The 22,239-nt window shown below is 38.8% G+C and overlaps 2 protein-coding genes across 2 annotated transcripts; both read right to left on the bottom strand.

Moving 5' to 3' along the window:
* Positions 1-4,115: 4,115 nt before the first annotated feature.
* Positions 4,116-13,561, bottom strand: LOC124117840 (glutamate receptor 2-like). The gene is made up of 10 exons (XM_048381330.1): positions 12,416-13,561; positions 10,173-11,250; positions 9,897-10,031; positions 9,547-9,735; positions 9,131-9,237; positions 8,782-8,866; positions 8,364-8,688; positions 7,343-7,560; positions 6,812-7,077; positions 4,116-6,246 (listed from the first exon to the last, which is right to left on the bottom strand). The coding sequence occupies exons 2-10, from the start codon at positions 10,323-10,325 to the stop codon at positions 6,039-6,041; spliced, it is 1,686 nt and encodes a 561-aa protein (XP_048237287.1). The 5' UTR covers positions 10,326-11,250; positions 12,416-13,561; the 3' UTR covers positions 4,116-6,038.
* A 3,015-nt stretch (positions 13,562-16,576) lies between these two features.
* LOC124117824 (failed axon connections homolog) lies at positions 16,577-19,951 on the bottom strand (the record flags this gene model as incomplete). Its single annotated transcript, XM_048381354.1, has 4 exons — positions 16,577-17,143; positions 17,455-17,571; positions 18,377-18,573; positions 19,728-19,951. Coding segments are annotated over 4 exons (645 nt in total), but the record flags the coding sequence as incomplete, so codon positions are not given.
* Positions 19,952-22,239: the final 2,288 nt, after the last annotated feature.

Raw genomic sequence — 22,239 nt, 5'->3', positions numbered from 1 at the left:
CAGCAGTTTCCTTGAAGTACAATTAACTGAACGAGAGGAAAGAAATCTTTATTTCTGTATAAATTACCACCCAAGACAATAAATAGATCTTAATTGTGCACCACCGGTGGCACCCGTCACAACCACAAGCAATGAACTGTCAATTGTTCATTTGAAAAAAAAAACTGGAAGATATGTTCCTGGTCAAAATAGGGATTTGCATCGAAAATCAAATGACATCGGAAGACAAAACACCGAGGTAAAGACGACAGCAGACATGTTTATTGTTGGTGAGTGAATAATGGTCCAAAGTTATGATGGTAAGCGAGTGGCAGAACGCACTCCAGGATAAAGGGCCTATGTCCACTGTGCGGAGACCCGCTTTGTCTCTTTCACACATGCAGATAGTCGGTTGGCGATTCTTCAACCGTCGATGTAGTTGTTGGTGATGTGGCGGCCGAATCAGACGCCGCGACTATCCGTGCAATCGTCTGGGCGGATCTCTGTCTGACAACGTGGGTCAAGTTTTTAATGTAGATCTTTTATATAGCATGGTGTGAGGTCAGTGTAAGGGTCCTGTCCGGAGGGGGCTTAGGATTAGAAGGAAACGCAGATTGTTTGTTGGACATATTGAACAAAGGAGAACGATTTTCGGTGCACTTTAGAAAAAAAGTGAAACAATTAATTATTTTGGATAGTGAAGTTTTAAAGAAAACTATTGAGTGGTGTCCATAATCACATAAACATAAATCCGGGTGAAACCATAGAGATGATACACACATAACAATATATAACTGTGTGCATAGATTATTGAATTGTGTGAACAGATCCTTAAATTTCAAATAAACCACATCGACAACTATATCATCATTCCATCACATGAGGTTAAACTTTCAAATGAGGATAAATATTCGTTACTGGGCAGCAAATAATAACAAAAGTCGCTGTACAAGTGGGTGAGTTAAAATTAAACGTCGCATCGGCATTATTTCAGCCACATAGCGAGTAAAGACAAATATATCATATCTTCATGACGCAATCAAAAAGTATGAGCAACATGAATATTATGGATCCGAACCACACTGGTTCATGGCCTTGCTGCAGCAGTGAACTGCCATGTTTTTGGCCTGTGTAAAAAATACTTTACAGGCATTGTTACATCAAGCCGACACATTAACATCCGTGTTCATCGTAAGAGGCAGTTAACCTGTGATGGTCAGGCCAGCTGACTCGGCTGATACATGTCATCGTATCCCGTTTGAGTAGGTTGATGCGCATGATGTCAACCACTGGATCGTCTGGTTCAGACTCCATTATTCACATCCCGCCGTCATACAGCTGGAATATTGCTAAGTGGGGCGTCAAACAACAAACACATCTGACTCTCTATCGTGGGACAGTAGTTGGTCTTCTTTTCTATTTGTCTTATAAACCCTAACTTTCAGACTAATATGATATCCGTGAAACGAGGTGCATTCACAAAATCTACTGATTCCATATTTCAGATAATATTTTTTACACTATTCTGGAACCCCGTGACGATCCAGGTTGGAAATGGTCTCAGCAACGCATGCTTGTCATAAGGGTCGACTAACGGAATCGGGCGACTTAGTTGATCGTATCCCAATTGCGTAGATCGATGTTCATGATGTCAATCTCTAGGTTATCTTTTCCAGACTCGATTATGTACAGTCCGATGGAATATTGCTGAGTGTGGTGATAAACCACAAAGAAATACTATTCTGGATAGTGAATTGAAGAGCTTTCACTTTGCCTTGTTCCTTGAAGAACGAACCTTCATGAGGTCCAAACTGTAGTTTAACGGTTATGTGGCCGTTTTTTGTCCAACGTGAAAGGACATATTGTGTAAACTAGCGTACTGTATAACAAATTTGTTTGGCTTTTTCCAATCTTTAAAATCACAACACATCAGTTCAATTCATATTTCAGGGTATGAATGATTATATTTTATTTCCCGCATCATATCCCGTTTTACAATAGCAAGGTGTTCGGAATTCCACCTGATAGAACATGTAATACACGTGTACATACATCTGCAATTACTACTCCCTTGGCAAATATAGAACCAGGCGACTAAATTGCAAATAAAACAGGATGTCATACAAATGTCATTTCTATATATCATGTTAAGTTCTCTAATACATGCAAACATTGCAAAGCACGTGTGTACATGACCATTGACTTGAGGTTTTGTCAGCTCCTTAATTCCGAGTTTGTTCAATGTTTTTGATTCCAGTCCTGTGCCATTATTTGGACTCACGTGAATGTCCGATTAAAACATATTTATTCACAAGGAGTGAACGGGATTGGGGGACAAGTTCTTCCAACTTAGAATGCCCTCTCCCTGGTATTTACAAACGTTTCACAATTTCAAATTCAATATATATGCATATACAGCACTATAGAGAAGACATGAGATGAGAGAGAGAGAGAGAAAGATATATATATATATATATATATATATATATATATATATATATATATACATTGTTGAATGAACAGTTCTTTAACAAATCTTTTAGTTGTACAAATATAATGTTGTACTGCCTTAATATAGCGTCATTTTCTGTAACAACGTGATCTGCATTGCCGTATAACAGTAAGTGTACATCGACAGGTATGTTATGAACAATATTGTAAGGCTGTTTAACATAATTTCACGCTGATGACTAAACAATGTAAACTGACGTCCAAAAGAAACCTTACCAACCGAAAATATAAATTTCAGACAAAGTATTTTTTTTTTCCGATGAAGTCTATCTCAAACACATAACCTAAATACAACAATAGTGTATGCAGAAAATGTTAATCGTCTGTTACATGTTTGCGAGATAACACGCGAAAAAGTGAAACACACGTGCATCACGGACAACTGCAAATGCACGTGCGGGTAAGGGTATAAAATGATTGCCACGGCAATTCAGACATCCACAGTGATAAAAAAAACACAAAAGAAATGCCACGACTCACAGTCGAACGACGTGAGCGAGCCTTGGGTATGGTACAGATGGGAGCCACCCACGCCCATATTGCACGAACCTTCGGTTGCTCCCGCGTTGCCGTTACCAATTTGATGCAACGTTACAGACAGACAGGGCGGACCGCTGACAGGCCAAGAACAGGCTGACCCAGGGTGACCACGCCCCATGATGACCGGTACTTGCGTACCTTGCGTCTCCGAAATCGCTTCCTCACAGTGACGTCATCGGCGACAAATGCCTTAGGTCACAGGGTTAGTCGACTGACAGTGGCCAGGAGACTCAGGGCTCATGGGATCAGGGCTTTCAGACCATACAGAGGACAGCTAATGACAGCGCAACATCGTCGTCTGCGATTGAGATGGGCCCGGGCTGTACGACGTTGGCAACGACGTGACTGGCAGAGGGTTGTCTTCGCTGACGAAAGTCGATTCTCTATGTTTAGGGCTGATGGAAGACAACGTGTTTACCGCCGAAGGGGTGAACGAACGGCGGCGTGTTGCGTGCAGGAGGTCGTACCATATGGTGGAGGGAGTGTCATGGTGTGGGGAGGGTTCTGTGGGCAGGATAGGACACCGCTGGTCATCGTTGACGGAAACTTGAAAGCTCAGCGTTACATGGATAACATTCTTCGTCCAGTTGTCCTACCAATTTATCAGCATGACAACGCTAGAGGCCAGAATTGTCACTAACTTCCTCGCAGCCAACAACGTCAACGTCCTGTCGTGGCCTGCACGCTCACCCGACATGTCCCCCATAGAACACCTCTGGGACTTGATGTATCGTCGTGTTCGACAACGACCACACTCTCCAGCCAACCGGCAAGAACTGATCTTGGCCCTCCAAGAAGAATGGCGTCAAATCCCACGTGACCTCATCAGACGACTGACTTTTTCTGTGCGTCGAAGAGTTTTTGCGTGTATTTGGGCATTTGGTGATCACACATGGTACTAATGACTTGTTATTGAACGTAAGCGATTGTTTATGTACTCTGCCTATTATCCAGGATTATGAAAGCTCGAGTTTTGTACCACACCCAACTTTGGGGGGCTCTGGCGTCATTCTCGGTCGCGGTATGATTGTCATTTTCACTGTTGATTATGTTGATATATTGATCTTCTCAAAACATCTTACTTCATACATGTATGTTTTGTTGTTTTTGAGCACGAGTGATTTCACACTCTGGTAAAGTTTCTTTTGGACGTCAGTTTACATTCCATGAGATATGATGATATGCATTTTCACATGTATTTGAACATGAACAGTTCGGGTGATCTTTTTTTACCAATTCTATATAAATCATAATTCAATTGACTGCACGTGTATGTCAGTTTTGTGTATGAGATATTATTTTTTTTCCATATGCGAGGTACGCAGTCGACGTTGGGTGCTGCTTTTGTAACGAATTTTTAAAACAAGAAATCGTGTAATTTCGATCTGATAACGGAATACAGTTTCACAATCGGATAGACGATGGATTCACACCAATGTCTTAGTCTTGTGAGAGGAACACTGATGTTTTCAGAGTTTCTGAGACTGTATGAGTTTTTTGCAGCAACGGTTTTGGGTAGATAATATGTTAGATAGGAAGAGGCCATGTAATGATTAATTTTGAAGAAGAAAGAAAACAATTCCGATTTGCGTAATGTTTCATCGATTTATCCCTGTTTAATTAATAATTTAATAATTTACGTTTGGAGCTTGAGAGAATTCCTTGCAGTGAATAAAAAAACAAACAACAAAATTCGTTCCATATCCCAATTCCAATGATGAAACGTCCCCATCAAAGACTATCTCCATTATCTCCCGAAAGACATTTATGGGGAATAAAAGGCAACGAAGCGGGAATATTATAGGAACGGATCACTGAAAATCAGTAATGACACTAGGTGATCGCGAAAAGGGAACAAATGTCCTGTCCTACCCGTCACACGCGTCACTCACACTATCTCAAAAACACATAAGAGGAAAGTCACCTCTACATCGGGAAAATATGGGAACATATGACACAAGCCAAAATAGGGAATTGCAACGGTCATCAATTTGGTCATTGATGCCACATGTTGAGAAATGTTTTCCACATGTCTAAAATAAACCTTTATGAACACTTTACCGATGCCTTAGAATTGTATCAATGTGTAATTTATTTATGTCAAGAACATGATTTTTGTACACTGAAATCATACAGGAAGCTATGGGACTTTGACTGTTGAAATATGTATGGTTTTCGCTGTTCAGTGTTGAACCATTCTCTACTGACACTGTTTAAGGTATATTATACTTTTAACTGTCTGAGACGCAGCCGAAAGAGCGAATAATCAACGAACAATAACTCCCATGTAAATAAGAGCAACACAACTATTTTCATAAGTCATTACTACGGTTAAACTGATCTAACTTTAAATATAAAGTCACAGTAGTCAAAATAGTCAAATGGGAAGAATAAAATGGATGGATTCCCCACATGAGAACAGCGTGTGAAGCCCTATTTTTATGTGACCCGCCGTGATATTGCTGGAATATTACTAAAGGTTGTGTCAAATCATTCTCACACACTCCGTCCCTATATTGCAAAATATATAGGGCATTGATGGAAAGTGTTTAAGTATTAAGAAGGACATGTCTTGAGGAGTACAATGACTGGCATGGTGCAAAACATGTTATTTATACCTCTTAACTGAAATGGCACAACAAACTGAGGAAACCTTTACCATAACTGGACGATTAAGACCCTTTTGTGAAAAAGTTCAATCATTGTTTGTTTGATGGTTCAGGATACGCTCGATTAATAATATTGTGGCTTATATACTACTCTAAAGAAGTTAAAGAACACTCGACTCATTTATATTACTGTTAATCTGTCATGGTATAACAGAAGTGTATACTATAGCATGACATGACAGATTAACTGCAGCTGTAGCGATATTAAAGAATCGGATGTTATTTTACTTCTTTTGAATAGTATATTTTAACTGGATTTACCGAAGCAATGAAGGGGACATGAATTGTTACTGTAACGGACTTTAACATTCATGTATCCATTTTCATAGAATAAGCCAATCAATCTTTGTTTATTCGGTATTTTAGGAAATGCTCGATTCCTAATACAGTAAAGGCTACTATAATTCCTGATAGACACATTGTCCAGGCGCTCCGCAAGTTACTCATGTCAACCTTCGTCATTGTGTGTACATGTTCCTCCCGTTTTGTGGTGGACCATTTTCTTGCCCAGGCTTCCAGCATGCCGTTATCATATAGACGAATGAGTCTGGAACAGTCAGGTGTAGTATTTGTAGTACTACTGCTTAAGACTTGGCTTTCATATTGCAGCGTTCATTGAGGGTATAAACGTAAATATCGGTGTGCATGCTGTGGTATTCCGCGCAGCTAATTTATGCAAAGAGTGTCAGCAATATCAACATCATAATCTACTTATTTAATCATAAACACAAACAAATGAAAACAAGAATTACGAAATCAGTGACATCGCTCATTGCAATCAACCAATCAGGAAACACTTGTGCGTTGACTGACGTGGCCCAATTTCTTTTGCGTTTTGGGGAAACAAAAGCGTAAAATAAATTGCTTGGTTAGCCGATCAAATGCCCCGGAATCACTTGCACTTTATTTATTAATTAATATCAATAACCTTCTCTTCAATAAAATAATAAAATATGTTAATCTTTCTTTCAGAAGGGATTATATTCACTCTAGTGAACACATATTGTACAAATTGAAACGAACTGCATAAACGACTATATCCCTTAATAGGATACATTTCTTTCGTCTAAGAGTGTCATTTAAATAAGAAACATTGCGTTTTTAGTACTTACTTGTCTGTAAATAACTCCACAAGAGGTGAATTGACGGGAAAGGGCAGGCTTATATAGTTCGGACCAATGCTGCATTTCATCCTTCGGAGGTTATTAACTGTCTTTTCTATACCACCAGCCGTGAAGGAACTGGTTATGTATGCGTAGTAGCTAGACTGTAGGAGCATCTTAATATGAAGATCCTCATCTAGAGAGTTTTGGATATTTGTGGATCGGGTATCCAACACTTTTGACCAGATTTTCTTACTCACACTATCATTAGAATACTGAAAAGCAATCAGAAAACACATTTATTGGAAATTACCTGATAGAGGTACGTTGGGGTACGTAGCTCATTCCTGACATGAAATTTGAATAACAAAAGTCATTAAGTGGTACATTTGCGGGATTGTTAATCACCTACAGCAGACAAAGGTTGCCATCCATTACCTACTTCAATGTGTGATTTGCTCTACAATACGACAAGGGGGATCCGAAGTAAGCTTAAAGACAATACAATTACACAGCTTACGTTACAACCATGCAACTTACCTTGTAGATATCTTCATAAAGTGATCCTTTAAGAATGATAATTTTGAAGTTATTATTTCCTGCAAGCTCTTCTATCGTATTGAAGGGTATTTTTTCTTTTACCACCGATACAATTGCAACCAGATTACCCGTGTAAACTGCGACAATGGTGATGCAAAACAACCACCAGCTTGCGTAGAAAATGCGTCCAGGTGTTGTCTGTGGAAGATTCAGCGAACCTGTGGAAGCAATTAATTTTTCAAAAGTTAAATATACTACTCAAATATTCATTCACATTACAGTAACTTTCTATGGATAATTTGTAAAAGCAAAGTTAGATCCCTTTCTTTGAACAATGACGCTACAAATGACATGTGGTTTACGTTACAAGGCGTTAATATCATATGGTGGTAGTTTGTTTGTACCCATATGGAAAGAACTGGGCCTGTTTTGTAAAGATCAAAACGCCATGGAGATAAATTGGAATTAGTGTCATTGTACAAACTACAAATTGAGTCCAAGCGCTGACAGCAATAAAGAGTCTTAGTAACATATAGTAGGTTGTTTGCATCATCCTTCATGTTTAAGAGATCGTTGTTTCACGGTTATTGTACTTCAGGAACACTGTGTGTTTTGAATAAAACAGTAACATCAAGCACAAGGCAAAGACAGTATATATTTTAAATTCCATCTAAAGCACATGCAATTTGATCACCTGTTTAACATTAAGCATACCAGTCACATAGATTATGGGTCTTGTTTAAAGGTTTCATGTTTAGATACATGTAACTTAAAAACTGTTGATGTCCTAGTTCTGAAATGTTGGACATATACAAATCTGACACATTTTAATACTTCGTTCATTGGAATTGGACTATTTTAGACAGCAGTTTTGTTGACCCAATACCATCTTAATCGATTGATTGTGGACCATATACCAGACTTCTGGAGAGGCATCAGGAATGATAAATTTCACAACGTTAGACCAACGATAATATAAACTCGTTGGACCAACGTTGACAGACAATGTTGTCCTGCGTACCTTGGTATAGCGGCACAAGGACCGCCGTCATGACACTGTCTGATGTTGATGGTGGACATGCAGGAATCTCCCCGGCCTTGATATGCTCTCCAACACTGTATCGTTCCAGCAATGCATAGAGTCCTATGCACCATGTCATCGTCAGCAGTCCGCATACATACACAGCCCATTTAAATACAGACACCAACAACATCCAATGGTTATCATTATTTGACAGTTTCTTATGGACTACTTCACATTCGGATTGATACATGATATGAGGAAATGCAAAGGCCTTTGTTTTATTCAGGGTGATTCCATAAGGTATGCCAGAAAGGTCGACATCCTGAAAAAAAGACAAGATGAAAATGGCGTAATGTGTAATGTTCCAATGGACCTAGGTTTGCAAACAGTTCGACTCAATATATTCTCTCCTTACATTTCGTGCTACCATGCCAAGAAGACCGCTCCACGATTCGGACAATTCACCCCAGGACTTGTCAGGTGGTTCGATCAGTTCATATCTGAAGTGAAAGTGAAACATCTTGGTCATGGATACTATTAGGTACATCATTTCTTTAAAACATTCATCAAGAATGTCAGTGGACACGACAGGGGACAGGCATCTATATTAATATCATTATATGTGATACTAGTATATTTTAAATAACACATTTGTTTTGCGTAGCTAGGCAATTGATCTTATGGTTGTTTTATAAAATGACAAATGGTAGAAACAATAGTAAAAATAATAGTAATGGTGGTAATGGGTTTATTGTAATACGTACGTAAAATTGAGATATTCGGCAAGGCTGTCGAATAAATCCTTGCAGATATGACTGTACACAATGGAGCCTTTTGTCGAACTTTCTGATTTCTTGCAAAAATTATCCCACTGCAGAAACAAGTTTTATCATAAGAAACATTATCCTCTAATATTAATTCCTTATGTTCGTGTTTAGCGAAATGCATGAGAGATGTTATTTATGGCTTCAGTGAGCGTTTCTCTTTCACTTGAAATGTATCATGTAAATCAGTTTTACTGAAACCTAAGTCGTCAATTGAAATATACACAATGTTAGAATATAGTGAATTTGTTGTTTATGTTATTTAGATCGTGTTGGTTCCTTTACACTTACACTATTATGTGATATAAATGATCAAAAAGCGTTTCAAATATCTGAATGTGGCTGTAGTTATTCACCTCCAAGATGCCAATTTTCAGTTTTCTTCCGTTCAACATATATGCCGTATTGGGAAAGAGAGGAGAAATGAAGGCGGGGTATGTGCCCCCATTATTTGTTAAGTCACCGATTTGCCACCATTTCCGGCCGTTGGACTGCCACAATAGAGTGCTGATTTTCACATCTGAGTTACCAGATATGTTTTTTTCCTAAAAACGATTGAAACAAACCACTTTAGGAGATACAATAATATTCAATATCAGTGTAATAATCATACTCAGTCAATACTGACAATGGTTTCAATCATTTTGTACACGTTGGGTGTCAGATGATTTTAACGTCTCAACGGATATATATTGTTGCTGATTACCTTGACTGCTATTGCTATGTTGTCCAGATCAGCATATACTTCTGTTGATAATGGCGGGTCCACATTCAGAAATAACCATTTCGAAAAATGACGTAGCAGTGTTCCTTGTCCGATTTCCTTGTCTTTTCTCGAAGACTTCAGCAGACAGAAAAAAATCATTAATATACATCATGATAGCGTTTGTATGTTGTGATAAGCCAATTGAACTAACAGGAGAAACCAGTATTTCTACCAAACGAATATCTGAAATAGGTTTATTATATTTGTAAAACGTACTATATTTGTGATGCGTGGCAAGCAGTTGTTGATACCGTCACAAAGGACAACAAAGTTGAACAATTTGCGATAAATGTTGAGTTGGTTCTTCTGGAGAGATTTCTCAACAACGTCGGTCAGACTCTGTTCAAAGGCATGCAAATGGAAGAACATTGCAGTCACGCCATGATGTGTAGTCCAGTCCTCAATAGTGTCATATATGTTTCTTCCTGTTTAGAAATGAAAACGTGAAATGATAACAGGAACACTATAACATGTTGAGTAGGCAAATTTGCCCTTGATTGTGGACGCCAAAAAACATAATCACAGACCATAGATTCAACGATGGTAAGTATGCCTGGCAAATACATTTCTTGAATTTGAAGAAGTAAAGGAAGATTCACTTACCCATATATGAATGACTAACAAAAATCAAAGATGAACCCGGATGAAGAGACATCTTGCTTAATAGGTGATGTACTTCATTTTTTCCATGAATTATTCTGGAAGGTGCTGTGTAATACATTTAAGATGAAAAACATCATGTACATTTGTACCTTGAAAAATTCAATAACAATATATACATCTAGTTTAAATGGATGAGTGAGTTGGATTTTACGCCGCTTTCATCATTCTCCCAGCAATAGCACGGTGAATGTATTTAGGGTGAATGTCACAAGGGTAGTCATATCTGTACTAGTTGCTACTGTGATCTACGTCACGAGTCTTTTACGACTATTTTAATGTATCTTCAGATCAAGATGAGTAAAATATTGACTACATTGTCGTTTAGATAAACTTCATTAATCTTGGGTATCATAAAATCATTTTACAGTAATCACCCATACCACCGTTTTGTGATTCATGTACAGTCACAATGCACCAAACTAATGCACTGTAATGTTAGTGACAATACACAAATTATTTTGAAATTGATTTTCTACAAACCTGTCATGTTCACGAAACGAGTGCAGGACGAACCGACGAAAAGCAGCAAATGACCAACTACATATATGTACATGCGTGCAACGTCCATGGCTCTGGACGTTTATATACCATTTAACTGTAACCTCTATACCATCGTCCAACTGTCGACGTACTGAAGGAAATGAAGGAAAAGTTGGGTTAATTAGATGCTATTATCATTTAAGTTGTATGTTTTATGTACATGGATGGCTGAGTAAATATGAATCCCCCGATAAGCCACATCTCATCGAACTGAGAGAGAAGTCAGCAGATTGTGCATTCGTGGCGAGCTGGCTCGTGCGTTCAATACTTCATCAGTGGCTGGTATAATCTGTTGTGTCTGTTACTCGATTTACACAGCAAGATGTAATGAAACACGTTAACAAGCAGAACCTTTTACAAATATTGACACATTCAGAAACACAACGGCAATAGAGAGATGGATCAATTAAACAGTTATAGAAATGGCAATGAAAGAGTATGCATACTGTATTCCCTAAGGTTAGTGTTGTTCACCATAGTAACCGAAACTATTTCAAATATCTTAATGAAACGAACTACATGACTTCTGGTGGTATGCATCAAAGTAGTTTTGATCGAATACCCATATATGACATTGTGTATGTGTGTTTCAGTTATCTTTAAATGGATGCAGAACTCTTTCCAGAATCTCTTGCATAAAATAGAAAACATTCCTTGTTCTATCGTTACTGAGTGTGTAATGCGTAGATCAGAAAACGACACAGATTTGCAGTGTAAATTGTATGTGTACACAGATTCATGTGATGCCACAATCCACACGGATCAATCGATAAATAACAGGTGTTTTTAACTGCAGACATATTTTATATTCGAAATGAATAAAACCAAACAATTTTTAATATCATGATATGCGTCACCAATAATGAGGTTAAATATTTTATCATATGATGGTCAAAGGTCTTTGTTTATCTGGCCCCGTGGATAGGTTATTGAATTGTAACGATCAAATAGATAAATCAGTTTTAGCAAATACCACGTCATTAGAATGGTATCATACAGTATGGAACCGTTCAGAGGGAAATACTATGTTTTAGGATCAAAAGAACTACATACATATTCTAGTATACCACCAACGTTCGAAGCTTTACCATCGCAGGATCAAATATTTCAAAAACGAAACAAAAGGTGATTTCTTATAAAGAATCATACTGAATGCAGATATATGCTCTTATGTTATGCACATCAATATTTTAAGATGATTATTTCTGGAAAATGACTGGAAAGTAATCGTCGTGGTCATTCAATGTTCAACGAACCTGCATTTATTCAAGGAAAATGGCACAGACGACCCGGTCTTGTCAGTGGAATGAGTCTCTGTACATCCACGTCTTCCTGAGAGAGAAACTAATGTTTGAGGAAAGCCCATATTAATGCTGGTCCTAATGATTACCAAATGTGGTGAAACCAAGGAGCAGAGGTATGGTAATGACAGACATAGAAACATAATCGGGGCGAACCGAGATTCGAACCCATGATCACAGGTACGCGTATGATGCACATAAAACCTACCCACATTGTGTGTAGGTAAGGCAGAATCTACATTGCAATTTGTTCTGGTGAAGTTATAGATTAACCAGACTACAGCTTTATGTTTATCATCCGTGGCACGAGTAATCATAACAGTGTGTTCGCATGGCGTTCTGTTAATAATATTACATTTATTTGATTTGGATACACTTTTACTTATCATTGCTGGATAGCATTTGCAATAGGTGCATTATTTGTCTGTTGAACACATATGATGTGAGATAACTTGAGCACTACATTCCTTCTATTATTGTCGCCATGTTGTATACAAAGTTGCCCGAATGTTTGGCAAATCAAAAAGTGTAATTTGTCGACTGTGGGACAAGTGAGGTCATACGGGCGGAGTTGCAATGAGACATGGGCGTGACAGGCCTAAAATGACAACACCTAGTCAATATCGTCTCATTCCATTAATTTCACTTAGCTACAGATTTAAATCTGCTCCAGCGATCACTTGAGAATTCTGTACAATAACAGGAAGGCGAATTTCAACGTCTACCACTAAAATCCGGCTCTGTGCAGCCCGACCGAAAGCAATGCGCCCTGTGAAGGGGGTCACCCTAACAGCTTACCAAAGACGGCAAAGACTGAGGTGGGCTTGTCAACACGAGGGACGGGCTGTGCGCCAATGGCGTTACACCATGTTTACAGACGAATGAAGGATTTTGCCTACGGATCACAGATGGCAGAAACTGTTGCTGGCGACGAAGCGGCGAGCAGTATGCAAGGGCAACACTTCTGTACCATGCTCGGTATTGCTGCGGAAGTGTCATGGTGTGTGGCGGTTTCACCCATGACAGACAAACTGATTTGGTAATTGTGAATGGACATTTGACTGGCAGGCGATATGTTAAAGAAGTTTTGCGTCCTGTCGTTTTTTCCATTGGCTGGAATTATCGGCAGAAATGTTGAACAGCAACACCTGACCTGACCTCATCGTGCACAGTTCGTCACCGATTATCTCCGAGCCCGCGAAGTCCCCTGATATGTCCCTGATGGAGCATCTTCGGGGTGTTCTCGGGCGGAGAGTGTACGCCATGGACCCAGCACCCAGCACAACACGGTCTTTATATTAAAGCCCCTAACATAGAAATAGCATGTTGATCTAATATCAAAAAAAGTCAAACTTTAACATTGAAAACTGTCTTCCTTATGATCACCACTACTCCAAGTAGGATCATTAGGGATAAATCTGTAATACCTGTGTCAAGTTTTAATCGCTACAGACCAGTCTTAATTTATAAAGAATAATTTGATTAAAACTATTATCAAATGATTAAAATAATCTATGCACAGTACACTTAGGCGGAGTTTTTGATATTTCGAAATTTTGTGAACGATTCCATACAACGACATTTATCATGCAACCTATTCCAGTCAAAAACAGCAGAAGGGAAACTATTATTTTATAATTCAGTGCGACAAAGAGGATTTTGGAGTATGTTGGATAATCTAGTATCATATGTGGGTCATCATCTTTATGTTGGTTCTTTATATTAATACATTCACTAGTCAAGTTCTCTTTATAATTGTATTCATATTATTAATAATATAATTTCTTATAAAAATAAATCCATTGAATTACCATATTTAAAGTCTTAAATATTCCAGATTAGGTCCATAAATTACGTTAATCATCGACATGTTCAGATCAGATAGTTATAATTCACCCTATATGCCACTGATTTCTCAGTAAATTATTGACTGAACAGACTGTGGGAAGATTATTAATTCTGAAAGATTTTATTTTACGTAATATAAAACACCACTTACATATGTTTGCTGGCAGATGATATTATTAGATTTTGATAATATATGTAAAAAGCAAACAACATGAACAGGATGAAGACATTGTTGTGAGATATCTCAATTATTTAATGGTTAAATTCTAATGGCAATGGCGTAATTTCAATACTTCCTCCTTTAGCATGGTATAATATACATTTATGGTATGGAATATATAATCTGTCTTAGATAATTCATTTGGATAATTCATAAACAATGTAATGATTTACATATATCTAGCTTTAAAGATCGATTGTAATATTTGCATATTTTGTTTTACACTTTATGAAAAGAATACTTTGATATTTTTGTTTGGTAAACGAGAATTATTAAATCATATATTAATCTGCATGAACTTCCTTATATCGGGCCCGTGAAGATCCGGGGTAGAATAGGTCTTCAGCAACCCATGCTTGCCATAAAAGGCGACTATGCTTGTCGTAAGAGGCGACTAACGGGATCGGGTGGTCAGGCTCGCTGACTTGGTTGATGCATGTCATCGATCCCAATTGCGTGGGTCGATGCTCATGTTGTCAATCCGTGGATTGTCTGGTCCAGACTGGATTATTTAGAGACCGCCCACATATAGCTGGAATATTGCTGAGTGCGGCGTTAAACAACAAGCAAACAAACAAATCATTATTTCGACCAGACACCCTTACTGGTACACAGGAGATCTGTTTCACGAACTCTTGTCCTGGAGGTTGTCAAATTTAAGCGTGATAATCCATAATATATGTGTAATTATTTTTAGTATAAATGTATAAATAGTTTGGTTGTTGGTGGTGTCAGGATCAGTGTCAAAGAAAGATCATGCAAAAGTTTGTGAAAAGTGTCAAAAGTTTGAAGTGTTACAAAATATGTCTACAGACCCAGATCGCTATATTATTTAATCATTTGACAAGGGTTTAATTGACACTCTGAAATTAAAGAAATAATTAATTATTATCCTGCGAATAAGAAACCACCCACTTTTAATTTTGCTTTTAGTTTGACAGGGATCGGAATTTACTTATTAGTTTATTTGGTCTCATTCTATCTACATACTTAATACATTTGTTTTTTCTTGGTTTGATTACAGACTGAAGTTGATTCATTTTCATCTTCTATTTGTTATCTATTCCCATATCTGATCATGATATTATCATGCATTTAAGGATAATTTTTTAAGTAGCCTCCTTTTGGTGTTCTGTTCTCTATCATCACAGGGTGTTCAAAAAGTTGATTTTTGTACCTGCTCTATTATTTCTTAAATTTCTTGTGATGTTTATTCTTTGTAAATTTTAAGTTTTATTACAAGTTATTTTAAACATTCCACACATTCTCACTTCGTTATTCTTACTGCGCCATACACGATGCAATATTAATCCGTTAAGTTGGTGATGTTTAAAGGAAAAGTGAATGTTCATCTGCCATTTTACAGACTGAATATAGTTATCGTCCCTGAATGTATATTTTAACAACCGAGATATTTGTGAACTATTTTTATTCACATTGTAATTTGTTTGAATGAATCATACCAGGAAACGTGCCTCATGTCTCCTGGACTCACGACACTGCGTGGATCAGCAGACAGCACTGTGACTCGTGAAATAAACGTGACGAGTTCGCCCAAATCTCATTAAAATCCGATCTAAGTTCTCGCTGCCGCGAACTTTGACTGACCACTGTAATAACTAACAAGGATTCGTTATCAGCCAATTAGAAAGCAGCTTTCTCGAGCTTTACGGTACTCGTTTCAACCTGGCGACTTCCATTTCAGACTACGCTTGAAAAATATGTTGACACAGTTCTCGGTTAAAATTTTGAAAACTGAACAAACGAACATTCCGGAATGTCTAATATATGGTTGAGATTGTGTGGCAATGCTTCCCACGTGCTGTGCCACGCCTCCTCTGTTTAAATGTTTATCCCACAGAAGCGAGAGGTAGACGATAATTTTGACGGAATCAGTTGTACGGGCCGTAACTGACGTTCGGAATATCCCGTATAAACGTTTTCGAGGTTGCATGATTAGAAAACACATTCCGACTGTCACTTTCATGATCTGGTAACCGACGCTTTGATTGGTAAGATGAAAGGTCGTTCTTACGTGACCCGTAATGGGATGCTCTCAGATCTTTGTTTACCGATAGCGAGGACTAAGATCTGATTTTAATGAGTTTGATTTCGTCTCGTCACTCGTTACCTGACCGAATAAGCAAAATATGCGGAAGTGTGTTATGTCATGCAGTGGAATTACGACACATATATTCTATCATTTAATATACTCTCACATTGTTTTATCACAACCTCGGCAACATAGGTGTACAATCTTTTTCGGAAATACGTATCTCGCAATACATCACCTTTATACAAAATGATGTTGCTGTGCAAAGGTTTATCATCAATAAACTTCACATAAATGTCATATGCATTTTAATTTGGGATGGTATCTACATGCATTCAATTTTCGTTTATTTAGATTAATTTATAAAAACAATCATCCAGTGTGGACCATCATCAAGTGTCGGCTTCACGTCTGACGTTCATCAGGTTCATACTTCATTTTCAAAAGTAGGATTTTTATTTTGTTGCAGTTTTAGTTCCGTCCGCCGTGATGCAGTCCTCCCAGTCGGGCCAAAATGTCGTCTTCATTCGTTCACAATACTCCACCAAATTTGGGAAAGTTTCTGAAAAAAAGGAACCGAAGGATATTACGTCAGAACGTTACTTTTTCTCTCGATATCACCCGCTCATGTTACATAAATGTTCTTGTAATTCCAATCATAATATAATAATAGTCCATCAGGTTTGTAAACTGTTTATAAAAATCAAAGACCGCCTGTTCTCATCCCCCAACAAACACATGCCACATGAAAAAAAAGATGATATATGTCTCAGAATAGAATGGAACAGACCAATAATATTGTATATATATATAAGGCTTTAAATGGCATTATCAAAGGGTTGAGTCAAAGTGGAGATAACTCCATTTGTGTACCGTTCACGAGTTGTTCCCCTTTGCTTCCTGGACACTGCCAGCAAATCTGACACAACTGCCCAAACAAAGCAGCGTCCGTCTCGCATGGTTGATCGCAGAAAAAGAACTTCTTATCTCCTGAAAATGAAATAGTCACAAACCTGTTGTTAAAGTGAGTTTTATTCATTGACCATTCAGAGGCCCGCATGACCAAGCAAAGCAACTTATTGTCAAGAGTTGCGTCCTTTTTCCTTGGCAGGATGTAATGATCTCGGAGTCAAATGCCGATCCTTGTTTTGTCAACACCGTGACCATGCTAGTTAGTTCGACAAAGTGGTAAACGTCAAAGATCTTCATCCCTTTGGGCTTTCCTTCCGCATCAAACCAACACACTGTGTTACAGTGAGCGACTGAGTATGATTTTACGCCGCTTTTAGCAATATCCAAGCTATATCACGGTGGGGCTTCACGCCAGGAATGGGTTTCACATGTTGTAGCCCTATGGGAATTCAAACCCAGGTCTTAACTACCCTACCGCCCCTTATTGTGTTATACGTGAACACTGTCACTGACTGGTGTCCTCACTTTGAGTTAATCCGGTATTTTACACATTTACCTCCATAAAGGTACACAAGCATATTAAAGTCAATTCTTACAAATTAATACAACAAAAGACAACAATACTAACTTCACAGACTTGCCTATCTAGTTAGTAACGCAAAAGAACGAAGGTGCGAAACTCATGAAATTATAATGCCACACAACACCCATCCATTCTGTTATCAGCCAATCAGGAAACAGCAGTGCTGATGTGGGCGTGGCTCTATTCTTTTTGGTATTTGGAAACACAAACGCAAAAGAATTGCTTGGTTTGCCCAAAATATGGAATTAATTTAAATTTATCTAATGTGAAGTTAAACACAACTCTCTTAACATTCCTTACCTAGGTGGACTGACAATGATCTCAAGTCACCTTCCATGATGTGCAGCACGTCGTCATGAGTGTGCCGGCTGATTCCGTGGACTCTCCTTTGGTTCCGATACACACGTAAACCAAACCAAACAAATAGTTTGCTGAACCTGCCTCCGGACATACTTTTAATAAAGTCCATATTTTCCATTCTGCTCATCCCCATACACCTGTAAAATAACGATCTCCCATCACACGTATATATGACACAGCGAGGATATATTTTCTTATACAACGGCCCGTGAAGATCCGGGTAGAATAGGTCTTAGCCAACCCATGCTTGCCCTAAAAGGCGACTATGCTTGTTGTAAGAGGCGACTAACGGGATCGGGGGGTCAGGCTCGCTGAGGTAGTTGATGCATGTCATCGACCCCAATTGCGTGGATCGATGCTCATGATGTCAATCACTGTATTGTCTGGTCTAGACTCGATTATTAACAGACCGCCGTCATACAGCTGGAACAATGCTGAGTGCGGCGTTCTTCGCACTCGTTGTTCTTCACAACGCACAACGCACAACGCACAACGCGCCGCAGTCGGAAGATTCGATTCAGACTCGAGGGGAGCGAGCCTCGGTTCACGGCTTTGCATCGTAAAGCGCAATACGTTCTTGGCCCACCTAGTACAGGTCAGTTAACAAACAACCTTTGCAGGTGAAATGGACTTCAAGTGTCGAAAGTCCAAATCACCCTTCAGGAGGGCGCTAACCCACACATTTCCATTATTTTTGTTTAAAAATATTTATTCACAAGAAGTGAACGGGATTTGAGGACCCGTTTTTCCAAATTAAATATCCCTGTCCCTGGTACCATACTATTTTCCCTTCCGCACAACCCTTATTGTAATGCTTTAACCCTGAATGAAACAAGTCTAGATTTTTCAAATTAAATGGAGTTGTTTGTTTTTGCCAACATTATATATTTTCAGAGACTAAGGGTTAGTCAACAAGTGACTGTGCGGATTCCAGATAGAAACCAATGGTCGTACTCAAGACGAGTCCTGGATTCGAACCCGCGACTCACGGATCCTGACAGAGCTAAGGGATCGATCATTTTATAGTCCAGGGGACATGGGACCGTTGTCAGAATGAATGTTAACGTGTCACTATTCCAAAACATACTTTATTTTTTCACGGCTTCACAGCATGCGTTCTATTCTCTGGATATATATTTTGAAGAACATGCAGTGAACATGTTTGTTGTTGTTATGAATCCTGAGATGAAACGATTTTTCCACAGTATATTTCTGGTACAATTAAAAACATCTCCAATATTTATTACATTCACACAAAAATTTCATACTGAAAGCAGTTAATGAAACCAACCAGTATAGGTTTTCTTCCGCCATCTTTCGAAACGCATTCGCAATTGCCCGCTGTTCCCCTGTCAGGTGACTGTTGAGGTCAATGTTCAACTTCCGGTTCAGATACTCCACACAGAACTGCGAGTCCTCCACGGCCTTTCCGTCGTATTTCATCCAGGGAATCTTGCCTTTAGACGACTGCGTCACGCTGAAGTCGTTCTGGAATGAGTCTTTAAGATGTAATTGAGTGATGTTTTACGCCGCTTTGAACCGTATATCAGTTATATAATGATCAATAATGATCAAAGGTTTAGGTGCACAGCCATGCACGGTGAATGTGGGCGTCTTGGACGACTGAGACACCCTTTCCTCAAATCTTCAATGATTTTGCAGTAGTACAGTGCATGTGTATGCACGTTATGTTATGCGCGTGGTGTACGTAGTCCTGTGCCTCTTGTACCCTTAAATATGCACTACCGGTTTAACTGCGCCTGGTTTGGAGCGAGTTATGCCCATGCAAGACAACATTAAAACAGAAAGTACCATTTCTGTACCTACATTATATGAAAGTTAAATGCACTTCCCGTTTAAATATGTCTCTTTCTCGGAAACCCAATGCCAGACAACTTTAAAACAGGAATGCCCATGCCTCCAGCTTCCTTAATAAGAAACTTATATGCACTTCCGGTAAAGTGACCTTGACCTCAGTACAGCCAACCGCTTTCTTGATTATTTCTTGTTGAAAACATGGGTATTACCACTTCCGGACAAACAACACAGGGTTGGTTGAGTACACAAAGATGCAGAACTACCTTATGTTAGTGAGTGAGTGAGTTGGGTTTAACGCCACTTTTTACAGTATTCCAGTTATATTGTTGCGTGTCAGCGTAATGTGGGAGGAAATGCCGAAGTGATGCAGGTCTCAGACATTAACCACTTCGGTGAAACCCACGAGCACGGGTATGGTGCTGACAAACCTAGAAACAATCGGGGCGAACCGGGATTCGAACTGACAATCATAGGTTTCTGGCTTGCCCAAGGGACGCAACTCTGCACAGCGAATCGCAGCGCCTTAGACGACTCGGCCATCCAAGTCCCTACTACCTTAAGAATGACCACTCTGGTTATTGTGACCTGTTGATCAAAACCATACCACTTCCTTGCCCCTACCCACTCCTGCTACAAGGATTGCTCCTTGAGTTATTGTGAACTTGGGACATTAGCGTATGACTTTGAGAGTGAATTTGACCTTCAATATCAGTTGCAAGAACTTTTAGGACATACCAATGGGCCACACAGTTCAACAAATATGATGTCCCTTGGTGTAAAAAACACACACTTGTCATACATATATATTCAAATATCATTACAACAGCATGCGTGACGTTTGCTGAAAATAGCACACAAACACGAATGGCCTTAACCGTGACCTTGACCTAACACGTGGTTATCTCAGAACCCTTAGCCATCTCGACCCCGCCCTTAGGAAGACGTATCACGTTTCATTGATCAGCTCTCCTTCTCAAGTAGGGCAGGAACTATTTTCAGGCTTTGGGCTTGACAATGGTCTTGATCTTTGACGTGACATATCGCTGTTAGTCCCACCTCTCAGGGCTATAATGGAGATATAACGTCTCTATGATATCCAAGCACCGCGAGGTTTCAAAAACGATGTTAAATTACGGCAAAACCTTAAAGCATCTCCGTTTACATGTACAGTTACAATAAGTATTTATGCAAAGTCATGGAGTCCGTAAAATACATATTTTCAGGTATTCGTAAATTCACATTTTTTAATCACGTTTTGCCTTTTAGTATATTAAACGAACTGTATTATGTAATTATAAATACTCACCGTGTATTTTATTTTGGTCATTCTAAGAAATGTCTCCAGTTTAACAGCGAAAGGGGATGGACTCGGCGCCCGGGGGCCGTGGAATAATTGGTAAAGAATCACCTTGGCAGCAGAACTGTGGAAAGAAAACTTTCATTAGCCAATATGAAGACAGTTACAAAAAATATTCTTGCTTCAAAAAAAGTTGACAAAATGTACTTGCTTCTCGTTACTCAGCAAATTCCAAATTAATTGAATGGACCTTTTCCAAAGCACACTCTTCAAAAAGAGAAACGCAAGTAGTATGTAGTTCATTGAACCTGACTACACAACAAATCCGGTATATATACTGGATATATGTTATTGGAAACTGTTGGTGGCCTCAAGTCAGTAGCAAGAAGACGCAGCCCCAGGGCGGTCACACGAAATACTGAGTTTAGCGCACCTTTGTGGCCTTATGTGACATGACAATGAACATGTTACATTATGCAGTATCAAGCTTTGACAATTGGCAAGTGTAAGTGTGCTTCAAATATAAGTGTTTTGATGAACAAGAAGTACGCCTTCCAGAATTTGTCGCACGTTTACAATTTTCATATGTACAAGATTGACACTCTTCACTTGCATATGTAGCTCTAAAAATGTTTACTTACTCACTGTTCAAAACTAAATTTGTTTAAACTTATATAAAAACATGCCA

Source organism: Haliotis rufescens, unplaced genomic scaffold, assembly GCF_023055435.1.
Source record: "Haliotis rufescens isolate VD_foot unplaced genomic scaffold, xgHalRufe1.0.p SCAF_38, whole genome shotgun sequence".
Lineage (NCBI taxonomy): Eukaryota > Metazoa > Mollusca > Gastropoda > Lepetellida > Haliotidae > Haliotis > Haliotis rufescens.
This window is presented reverse-complemented; position numbering and strand designations above follow the sequence as displayed.

Coding starts and splice junctions, on each gene's coding strand:
- LOC124117840 (XM_048381330.1), bottom strand. CDS start 10,325: ATGTTCTTCCATTTGCATGCCTTTGAACAGAGTCTGACCGACGTTGTT. Junction 10,032..10,172: donor TGCCACGCATCACAAATATA/GTACGTTTTACA, acceptor TGTCTGCTGAAG/TCTTCGAGAAAAGACAAGGA. Junction 9,238..9,546: donor TGAAAATTGGCATCTTGGAG/GTGAATAACTAC, acceptor TTGTTTCTGCAG/TGGGATAATTTTTGCAAGAA.